A 12,445-nucleotide genomic window follows, 5' to 3' on the forward strand; every position below is an offset into this window, starting at 1 on the left:
TTCTTTAATTCATTTTTTTATTATAATTTAATTTAAATTTTAAAAATAAAGTAATTTATTTTTAGTTGATAATATAATTTTTATAAGAATAATAATTAGGTATTCTGTTAAAATTCAATGATTATCCTAATTATATTTTAGTTTTTTATATTTAAAATGAGATATTTATCTTGTATTTGATTATGTTTATCTGCAGTTAGTTACACGAATTAAAAAAGTATAGCTTTAATAAGTTGTACATATGCACAATTTCCTTGTATAATTGAATTTTAAGTAATATGCATCAATATACAATACTTCATGCATAAAATATTGTTTTTAAGAGTTTTTATCAAATGTTTTAAAAAATTGTGTGTGTGTGTGTGTGTGTATATATATATATATATATGCTCATTCAAGTGAGAACTGATTAGTTTGTGGTAACTGTGAAATCCAATCTCAACCACAAATCAATATATAAATTAGGAAATTTATAATTTTAGTAATTTTGAATTAAAATTTAATGCAAGGACATTTTAGGTATTTTCTCTCTTATCTCCTCTCTCCTCTCTCTGTCCCCCATCCTCCGTCTTCCGACCTCTGGGCACCGTCCTCCGATGATACTAATGTGATATCTAAAAATATTGACTTTGTTAAACAAAAAGACACATTGTGATACCCAAATACATATAAGATGTATTGTGATACCAATGTGTTACATCTTCGATCGACCACACAAACGACATCAGTGTGATACCCAAGCACATATATATAAGATGCATTGTGATACCACGATGGTATCACTGGAGGACGGTTGCCGGAGGCCGGGGAACGGAGAGAGAAGAGAGGAAAGAGAAGAAAAAAAACCTAAAATGTATTTGCATTAAAATTTTAATTCAAAATTATAAATTTTTAAATTTATCTATTGATTTGTGGTTGAATTAGACCTCACGGTTACCACAAACTAATTAGTTCACATTAAATTAGGCTAATATATATAGGGAAAGGTTCAAACGAGAACTCCTGTGATTTACGAGAACGCGAGAACAACCCAATAACCTCATATTGTGATAAAAAAATAAAAAAAAAAAGATTTTTAAAATTAAAATTGAAATTTAAAATGATTCAAAAAAATATTAAAATTAAAAGGGTAATAATGGAAATGATATCATCAAATATTTTAACACAATTACACAATAATCATGTGATAAATTTTTGGTGTAATCATGTGATATGAGTGTAATCATGTGATATGGATGTGATAATCATGTGATATGGGGGTGATAATCACCGTTATACATCACTTGGGTTATCGTTTTGGTTGATAAGTTAAATTTTTGGTGTAATCATGTGATATGGGTGTGATAATCACTGTTATACATCACTTAGGTTATCGTTTTGGTTGATAAGTTCAATTTTTGGTGTAATCGTGTGATATGGGTGTGATAATCATGTGATATGAGTGTGATAATCACCGTTATACATCACTTGGGTTATCGTTTTGGTTGATAAATTAAATTTTTGGTGTAATTATGTGATATGAGTGTGATAATCATGTGATATGTGTGTGATAATCATGTGATATGTGTGTGATAATCACCGTTATACATTACTTGGGTTATCGTTTTGGTTGATAAGTTAAAATTTTGGTGTAATCATGTGATATGAGTGTGATAATCATGTGATATGGCTGTGATAATCATGTGATATGGATGTGATATGGAGAAGAAGCATGAACGATATGGAGAAGAAGAAAACTAACAAGAGTAAAACGTGATAAGATAATTATGGTTAATTAAAATAAGATAAAAATTATAAAAATTACTTAATTACATTACTGCTCTTATTAAATTATTTATATATAATAAAAGTTAATTTATTAACTAAAAAGTTCAAGGTTATTAGGTTGTTCTCGCGTTCTCGTAAATCATAGGGGTTCTCGTTTGAACCTCTACCAATATATATATATATATATATATATATATATATATAATATTAATAGGTGTTACAATTTTAAAGAACAAAAATACAAAGTTACATCTTCAAAGTTTTCAGTTTCAAGAAAAATCAATTGTTATATTAAAAAAACAAAAAATGGATAAATAGTATAAAACTATGGTTTGATCGGGTTCTTGAAGCCTTTCACCGACCCTATTGGTCCAATGTTCAAACCAAAACCGGTTCCAATCCGGCATTTTCTAGAAGAAAAAATGGACCATTATTGTCCATTGAGCTTAACTATTTAATTTCAACCGATCCTTGGTAACCATGGCTCATCGGTTTACGAACTTACTTACATGCACGTGTACCGTTTGATTCCCCATACGACCACAAAAGGTCTTGTACTATTGCATGTAAACCTCCAGAACTATAAAAGGTTTTGACAACAACTGGAATCGAGCCCATGAAAAATGAGATTTCCATTACATCCGCCGAGTTTTAATTAGCCAATCATAACACAAGCTATAAACTTCTAGTAATAAACATAATGGATTACAATCGACCACCCAAGTTTAAGCCATAAACCAACTTGCGATAAAACCTAATTTAATATTTGCATGACTATTTAGGCAAAAAGTTGATTACCAACAACTCCAACTGGTCCCACATGGAACACGGCTTCAAGGACACGAAAGTGATAAGACATTTTTTTGGCTCACTCAGCTGAGGCTGAGATCAGACCAGAGAATGTCTTGTATCTGAGAAAAAATACTCCACCTCTTTGCCAACAGAGCTACAGACGTCTTTGCATTATTTGTATTATTAAACAGTTTAAAGCGGATTTAGAAATTATATCAAATGCATAAATGATGTAATATCGAGTATTTTTTATATACCCGTTTAAATATTAATGCAATATAAAAAATAATGTAAATGTATAAGAATATTTTTCCATTTGTAAATATATAGAAAACAGAGTAGAGAACAACGACCCATTTGCATCAAAAAGAGGCTATACCATCCCACAACTGACCACGTGGCGTCTGTTTATTCGTTAGTTGCATACCTTGTTGTACTGCTCGGTTGCAGAGTATAGGTTCTTCATCCATGGAGTGTGGTTGTTGAAATCACCCTGAACTTTCATTTTTTTCATTTGGGCCCCAAAAGTTTCCTTTTCCTCATCACGGCCCCTCTTTTTCTTCTCATCTTTCAACAATACTCCAAACAAACGGAAACAATCTCCGTCTTTATCATCGTCGTCGTCGTCATCAACGTTGGTTTCATTTTCCAACGTCGCTATCTCACCAACCGCCACGTCGCTGCCACTCATGATCCGTTCGATTTGTTCGGGAGCCACCTTCACGCACCGACACAAGAACGCCACGAGATCGTCACATTGCTTCTTCGCCTGCTCAAGCTCCGACGTCAGCAACTGTTTCTCTTTCTTCAGTTTCTCGTTCTCGCCGGATAAGTTCTCAAGTTCTTCCACCGTCAGTGGCGGAGTCACGGAGCCGGGATTCTTTGAACCCGGCGACGAGGTTGAGCTAGAACCGAGATCATCGCCGGAACTAGAAGGCGGTGATGCCGAATCACCAGCTCCGTCGGACTTCCCTTTTGGTGGAGCGACGGTTTTCCGACGATGGATCTCGATGAGAAGGTCCTTCCGACCACGCTTGAAATATTGGTTGGCGAACTCCCATTTGTCGGGAACAGTTTTGTGGAAACCCTGTAGAAACCGACTCATGTTTTTAGTGCGTGCAAATAATTGGAAACGTAGCACGCGCACAAAAAAGAGAAATGATGGGAATTTTCTTTTCATTTTTTACTTCTAATAAAACACGTGGCATGATATTGTTGGCATATGCAAATCTAATATTGGAAATTAATGTAAATAGTTGTTTGACAATTGAATGTTTTGGTCAAGAATAATCAAGTGGTCAGAATGATTAAGAGGTTCTAATGATATAATACAAAATGAAATATAATGATTTGATAATTATTTACAACGAAATTAAGGCATTGAAGGGTTAAGAGAGACCCATAAGATAAAATCATTTAGACAGTTTTATAACGATTAAAAGACGGACATTTTTTTTATCAAACAAGATTCACCTATTAACGATTCAGAGACTGGCTCTTAATGAAACTGTTAAGAGATAAACAAACAACCCTTACACAGGGTCAAGATGAGTCATCATTTAGACCGGATGAAAACCAAAACAAGAAGATGAATCGTCATTTTCACCACCTCAAACTTGTTATTTTTTTTGTCCCCTCGACTTTTGGGTGAAAGTAGGAAATAAATGACTGGAAGATAAATTGATCCATAAAAAATGGCTATTTCTGTTAATTTCCCTAAAACTTGTTGAAAAATGATAAAACGGATTCTAAAAACAAAGTTTTCCTTTAAAGGCAACAACAGTTACTAAAAAACAAGAAAATTACAACAACTTAGGGAACCTACTGCAAGGTACAACAACTCACCAAACCAAAGAAAATAGAAGCAGAAAAATCCAAAAAGACTAGAAAGAAACTACAACCTAACCTAACAAAAACAACAGCAAGAAACGAGAATCACTAGAAAAATTAATGAATCTCTTCGTTTCATAATTAAAGATGAAGTTGAAAATTAGTCATTTATTTTCAAATTAAATAATTGTTTTAAAACAAATAAATTGAACACTAATTCTGATACAATTATACATTAAAAAGATAGTAAAATTTTGGAAATATAAAAGTGGAGAGGTTGGTATGAGTGGGAAAGAGAATAAAAAACCACTTAAAATAAAAAAAAAAGTTGTAATTAAATGAAATTATTTGTAACTTTTATGAAATGAGATATTGTATCTCTAAAATTATAGTTTTAGTGGTCGTTTATCAAATACTTATCTGGTAAGTGTTTACCGGTAAAATTTAACACTATCATTTATTTACCAGGTAAGACTTTGGTCCACCAAAACGCCATCGTATGCAACAAGTTACCCAGTAAACGTTTACCATGGTAAAAATCGTCGCAGTCACTTACCAAGTAAGACTCTCGGTCCTTGTTTCCATCTTACTGGATAAGATTCTTAATCCTTACTATATTCATCAGGTAAGATAATGTGACTTGGTATTAAAGTCTCAAAGTATGTGCTTGTTTGAGTCAAAATTGGAGAAAAAAAAATGCATTAAAGTCCATCAAAATAAAACTATCTAAATTCAAAAAAGAAATGAGTCCTTGTGGATTATTTTATATCTGTTAATTTTTATTCACGTATATCACCATTAAAATTTATATGATTCTGATATAAAAAGAAGTGCATATATAATATTATACAAAACCAATCAAAAATTGAAAATTTGTATATTTTATCATGTTTGGTATATGGATTCTAGAGATTTTTGATCCGGATGTGAATGAGTTGAATTACTTCTCTTTAGGTCTGTTACTGAACCTTCTATTCGTTCTTTATTGTCGTATTACAATTGTTTGTTATATAAAATAAGATTAAATTCTTCAATTCTAGTATATGTTTTTGCCTTTTCTAAAAATAATTGTTTTCATACATAGAATTAATCAAATATTAGTAAACTAATGGACCGTTTACCAAACGCTTACTTGGATAAGTGAACACCAAGTCACATTACCTTACTGGATGAATATGGTAAGGACCAAGAATCCTTACCCGGTAAGAGCAAGACAAGGATCAAGAGCCTTACCCAGTAAGTGAGGGCGACGACTCTTACCACGGTAAATGCTTACATGGTAAATTGTTCCATACGATGCCGTTTTGATGGACTAAAATCTAACCCGGTAAATAAATGTTAGTGTTAAATTTTACCGATAATTATATTTTGACTAATATAGTGTTAAATTTTACCGGTAAAAAATTAATGATTGTATTTTGATTTATCATGATAATTATATTATTATATTTTCATTTTTTACAAATTAACTATTATTTATACTTTTATTATTAATATCAATATATTTTGTTTAAGAAGATATGTAAATCATGACAATTTGATTTCAAGTTGTCATGCACAAGTTGTTGGTACTTTCTTTTCTCAAACTGTTATTCAAATGGTTCTTAAATCTTGAATATTTCTTAATTAATTAATTAATTTGATTAAATGCTAGAAAAATTCAATTTTCTTTCTTAGAACGCCTTATGGTTATTCAATAGTTGCTGAATGATTTAATTCAAAATGATTAAGTAATCAGAATGATTAAGAGGTTCTCATGATATAATGCAAAATGAAATATAATTATTTGATAATTATTTACAACGAAATTAGAACATTGAATGGTTAAGAAAGACTCATGATATAAAATCATTTAGATGATTTAGAACTATTAAGAGATAGACTTTTTTATTTGTCAAACAAGATTCATCTATTAACGATTCAAATGTTGTCTCCTAATGAAACTGTTAAGAGGTAAACAATATGATCATATTCCACTATTGTTTTGCATATAATAATAGTTATAGGAAGATGAAGATTGAGCAATAATTGAAACTAGGAATGATTCTGATTCAAGGAATAAAGGATTAATTAAACGAAACAAGTGAGATCACTTACGTAAGTATTAAGCTGACGAACAAAGCTGGAGAAATTGTTGTGTTTGAAGGAATTAGGAAGCAAATCCCTTGCGAAATCTGCAGTTTTCCAAACCACAAAACCACCACCGGTTTCATTCCACGAAATCATCTCATCCGTCATCGGATCGTCCACCAACTGATACGTCTTTATCAGAAACGGGGCCGGAGATGATCTATGCACCATTTTCCTTTGCAAATTTCAGAATCTCACCTACCTCCGATCGAACTTCAGCTACTTGATTTAACCTAAATTAATCCCTAAAATTCTACACAGAATCGAAAAACGAAAATGAAATCGAATTGAGAACAATAATCAAAAGGCGGACTCAATAACTAAAAAGCAGAAGAGCGGTGAGGAATTCCCATCCCCAACAGTAAAATCCAGAAAGGATCGAGTTAGAACGAGCCAGATCGTAACTAGGAAGGCTATTTCCGGCGACGGTTGATGATTTCTTAGTTTTTTCCATGACCGTGAACTTGTTGAAATCGAATACAAATCAAAGAAGAGACGATCATAACTTCCAACACGATTCTTCTTTCAGAAGATTCCGATCAACGATCATGAACATAAGAAAGAAAGATGAAGTGTGAATTGTGTTTGTGTAGTTTTCCAGAGGATTCGAGCATAAAAAGTATAAATTGCATTTTATAGAAGGCGAATTTGGGGGGGTTGGTGAAGAGTGTGAAATGAAAGGATACACGACCACCAAAAAAGAAGAAAAAAGCAGTGACATATTTTAATGGCCGCCCTTTTTCAACAGTTGAATATGTCTTTAACCTTAAACATCAATAAAATTCCTATGACTAAATTATAAATTTGGTCCCTATATTTTTGAACTCAATTCAACCCGATGCATTTTTATATTATGGATTATCATATTGTAATTTCAAAACTACATAAACGAAAAGTGTTATTTTTGACATACCACGGGGATCAAATTTATAGTTTACTCAATTCTATTTTATGCTGTTACAAAATGAAATATTTAATTTGATATATCAATTAATACACAAAAAATGGTCGATAGGTCAACCCAATTAGGCTCGAACAATTTTGACGAACTATAATTTGTTGTCAAAATTTGACTATTTACTTAACTTGTTAGACCTATCTATTTACAACATGTATTTATTACCAATTAATTAAATGCTAAATTGTCCCTGGTAACAATCGTAAACAAAATCAAGGTCAGTAAAAACGTCTTCAACAGATTCTCCAAAATAGAGGTATTTGTGTTTTTGTCAGTTTTTTGCTCGATCCTCCAAGTATTTCTTCATTTTAGATAATAAGTAAGAGACGAAACGTGAAAATCTCCAAATTTCAAGAATCTTTAAAATTGAATGTTGTATGAAAAAGCAACTTAAGGGTTGTTTGTTTACCTCTTAATAGTTCCGTTAAGAGTCAACATCTGAATCGTTAAGAGGTGAATCTTGTTTGGCAAAAAAAAAGTCTACATCTTAATGGTTTCAAAACTCTCTGAATGATTTTGTATTATGTATCTCCTTTAACCATTAAGAGCTCTAATTTCATTGTACACAATTACCAAACAATTATATTTCATTTTGCACCATATCATGAGAGCCTCTTAATCATTCTGACCACTTATTCATTTTGCACCAAACCATTCAGCAATTGCCAAACAACCCCTTAACTTTAACTTGATTCCTATTTTGGGTAACGTATTTTCAGAACTTCCATATTGGTACCTAAAATGTAAGGCTTTAAACATTTAAGTGACTGGGTAACCGGTTGAAGCATTAACCGGTTACCATGCTGATATGACGAGTGGTGTGGTATCTAACTCAGTATTATTTGTTATTCAACCCAATTTCATCCCATCACTCGTCACATCAATATGGTAACCAGTTAATGTTTTAACCGGTTATCCAGGTACTTAAATTTTTAAAATTTTACATCTTAAGTACGAAAATAGAAGTTTTGAAAGTACGTCACTCCAAATAAAAATCAAGTTAAAGTATGTTATTTTTTCATGCAACTTTTTCATCTTATAGAAAAATAACTATTTACTCATTTAAATAAAAGTTAAAAGAAGATACCACTTACATTTATTTCAAGATAAAGAGATATATAATAATATGATATGAAAGGATAATTGAATGTAATTGTTTGAATATTATTTAAATATTTAAAAATGTTCTAGATTGTTAGAATGAAATCAACTTTACCATTATTATAGGTATGCATATTATGTAGGTCCATTTTTGTCTATGACTTGTTCACATTATCAATTCTGGGGTTCTCTTTCTTTTTTTCAAAGTTTACAGAAGGTGTTTGGATATACGTTTTGAATATTATTATTGCAACTTAAAAAACGACAAGACCAACCAAGGTTCATGTCAAGAGAATAGACATCAAAATCGATAATGATCGAGTAGGCAAGAGAAACACAACAGAAAGCATCCTTTCAAGAGAATGTTGAAAACGAAACAGTAGTTGTATAAATCAAGTTGTTGGCTGTTACGACAAACGGAATCCAGATATTCAGGGATCAAGTATGGATTTGGGAATTAACTGAGTTGACGAGTGTAATATTGGATGATACATATATGTCCAAATTACAGATGCACAAAAACAGCATTTGCCCTAGTAAGCCAAGGCCAAGCCAAAATGCCGAATCAGGCTAAGTATTTTTTTTACAAGGTTCGTTAAAGACTAAAATAAAAAAAGCTTTAAGAAGTCGTATCAGACTCATTTTCACACTTAAAACCTCAACCGACCTTTCATTTTTGCTTACTAAAAACGGATTTGTCCAAACCTTGTGCATCTTTAGTCCAAATACACAAGATAGACTTCAAGGCTAGTTGGGAGTTGGGACAGCCATTTGTAGTTGGTTGACTTTTCTAATAACAACAATCGTCGTTCGAGTGTCCAAACAGCACAGTGTGAAAGTCTACATGGTATAAATATAAAACGGTAGTATGTTGGATTAACATTGGTGAAAAGCAGCTAGCCACGTAGTCCAACGGATTAGGTGCTAGCAATTAGGCGGTCTAACCCCTTTTTAACAAACCAGATCGCAAGTGAGAGTTTAAGAATTTTACACACGGTGTGGTTTATCATGAAGTGACTAAACCAATTAAAGCAGACCATAAAAATAGTTTCATTCTTTATACATCATATTGTCATGTTTCATCCAAATAGTTCCATAGTGTATATGCATCCATCTTCTAGAAATGAAATAAAATAAAATAATGACCAAGTAAACTAGATAAAAAAAAGTCGATGATTAATAATGAATAATCAATGTCATAAATGTTAGAAATTATTCGTTTAAAAATGATTTTATATTCCAAATTATACCATCCTACCTAAGCGTGTTTAAATTTGTATCGAACTAAACCAACCAATATGTGATCAACTGTACTAATTAAATTGGTACCAATTGCAGTGGGTGGATAGTGTCGCACTAAATATATAAATTTGGTTGATACACGGTATTTAAAGTCGTGTATAATGGTACCAACTTAGTTAATTATTTATTACCTTTTTGTTTTTTTTGATGTATTGAATATTAAACATCATTCTGGCAGTCCCAAGTCCTTGTTAACCCCATTAAATCAAGAACTATTTTAGCCTTTTTGCATTTTTCTCTTTGTTCTATAAAAAAAAAGTAAAAACAATATTTTTATCCACACACAAATATACAAAATGCTAAAATATCATTGATTTAGGAGCCGTTTACTAAATGCTTACTTAAAGTGCTTACTAGATAAATTTTCTCATCGGATGAATATGGCAAAGGCCAAAAATCTTACCGGGTAAGAATAATGAGAAGGATGGAGAGTATTACCCAGTAAGCGAAGATGGCGACTCTTACCCAGGTAAGCGCTTACTTGGTAAATTTTTGCATTTGATACGTTTTGATGTACTAAAATCTTACGCATCAAAATAAATTATAGTATTGACTTCTACAAGCAATCATTTATCGGATAAACATTTCAGTAAGCAGCCTTTAGATGAAAGTTAATGGAAGTGTTTGTTAGAAGGAACGCACTGGAACTTTCATAGTTCCTGTTTTTACACGTTTGGATGTGGAATAAAAACGAAAATTCAAATTTATTTAAAAGTCAAACATGATAATATTTTAGAAATAAATTTAACATTTTCTGTTTTTTTTATAATAAAATTATAAAAATATTTTCAATAAATTCTTCAAAATTTCTGAAAATATAAAATCACCAAAAATTACATTAACTTCAGAAGATTCTTATTTTTAAAGATTCCAACATTTTTTTATACTATTAAAATGTTTTATATATCTAATAAAATATTATTATTTTTTCTAAACATTTAATTTCAAAAAATAAAAAAACATTAAAAAATATATCTATACTATATTATAAAACATTTGACAAAAACACTTAAAAATCATTTTTTATGCATAAAGTACTGTATATTGATACATATTATAATAAAAAATTGAATTATAATAGTTACACAAAAAATATAGTATAATAAATTACTTCGAATTATAATAAAGAAATTGAGTTAAAAAGTTACACAAAAAATATGAATTTTAAATAGTTAATTTGATACTAATATCGATATATWTTTGTCAAATTTTTATGATATTTTCAAATTTATATTTTATTCAAAAATAAAAACATCATTGTTTTTTCAAAATCAAATAAGACCATACTATAACATCGACTGAGATAAAGAATAAACTGAAATATTAAAATAAGATATATCTTTTTGCATTGCGTGGATACCCTTCTAGTAAATACAAAAACAAATTATCGTAAGCGAAATCTTTTCGTATTCATATATAACCACTTTGGTGAAGTAATGTTGAAATTTCTGATTTAGTTCGATAATAATTTTGACTTTTGAGATGAATGGAATGTTTCGCCTTATTTATTGTTTATATACATATTTATACACACACGTTTGGTCTCTCTCGTGTGGAAAGCTCAGTTTCAACAACTTTTTTCTATAAAGTATTAAACTGCATAAAGTCTAGAACTGAAATTGGACCACATTGCATAGTTAACCTCTTTTTAGTTCGATTCCGTTTCATGGTTTTTTAACACCCTACGGTACGACCTAGAGCCATAAACGAAGGCAACACAATCATACACGATATTGTAGATAAGAGGAAATAGCTAAATAGTTGGAGATTGTCGGAAAGCCTAAAGAACCGCTACACGTTGTATTAAAGGACATAACTGATAACAAAAGTTGGTTGAAATAACATAGGTCATTTTGGGGGTAAAATTACATCTTAGGGGTCGTTTACTAAACGCTTACCCGGTAAGTGCTTAGTGGGTAATTTTCCTTATTGGATGAAAAATGGCAAAGGTCCAAAATCTTGCCCGGTATGAGCAATGATAAAGATGAAGAATCTTAGGCTAAATGTTTACCTGGAAAGTGTTTACCGGGTAACTTTCCTTACCGGATAAACATGATAAGGGTCAAAAATCTTATCCAGTAATAACAATGATAAAAATGAAGAGTCTTACTCGGTAAGTGAGGGTGACGACTCTTACTCGGGTAAGTGCTTACCGGGTAAATTATTGCATACGATACCATTTTAATGTACTACAATCTTACCCGGTAAAATAAATTATAGTGTTGACTCTTAATGGTAAACGTTTATCTGGTAAGCATTTAGGTAAATGGCCTCTTACTCGGTAAGTGAGGATGACGACTATTACATGGGTAAATTGTTGCATACTATGTCATTTTGATGTACTATAATCTTACCCCGTGAAATAGATTACATTGCTGACTCTTAAGGGTAAGCGCTTACCGGGTAAACATTTAGGTTAACACCCCTTAGTTTGAATCTGGTAGAAAGTTAACATTATCACATAAAATTAGCGAATTCTAACCGCTTTTCAACTTTTATGATTCCATTTGTCTGTATGAATTAATTTGTATGTATAGATTCGAAAGATTTTTGTCCCCCCCCCCA

The 12,445-nt window shown here is 31.2% G+C and overlaps 1 protein-coding gene across 1 annotated transcript; it reads right to left on the reverse strand.

Annotated features, from left to right (window-relative positions):
• Window positions 1-2,856: 2,856 nt before the first annotated feature.
• Window positions 2,857-7,229, reverse strand: LOC112513730 (heat shock factor protein HSF24-like). Its single transcript, XM_025120085.1, has 2 exons — window positions 6,487-7,229; window positions 2,857-3,646 (listed from the first exon to the last, which is right to left on the reverse strand). The coding sequence occupies exons 1-2, from the start codon at window positions 6,688-6,690 to the stop codon at window positions 2,975-2,977; spliced, it is 876 nt and encodes a 291-aa protein (XP_024975853.1). The 5' UTR covers window positions 6,691-7,229; the 3' UTR covers window positions 2,857-2,974.
• Between the last annotated feature and the right edge of the window lie 5,216 nt (window positions 7,230-12,445).

This window comes from Cynara cardunculus, assembly GCF_001531365.2.
Source record: "Cynara cardunculus var. scolymus isolate 2C chromosome LG 5, CcrdV1, whole genome shotgun sequence".
NCBI classification, from domain to species: Eukaryota; Viridiplantae; Streptophyta; class Magnoliopsida; order Asterales; family Asteraceae; genus Cynara; species Cynara cardunculus.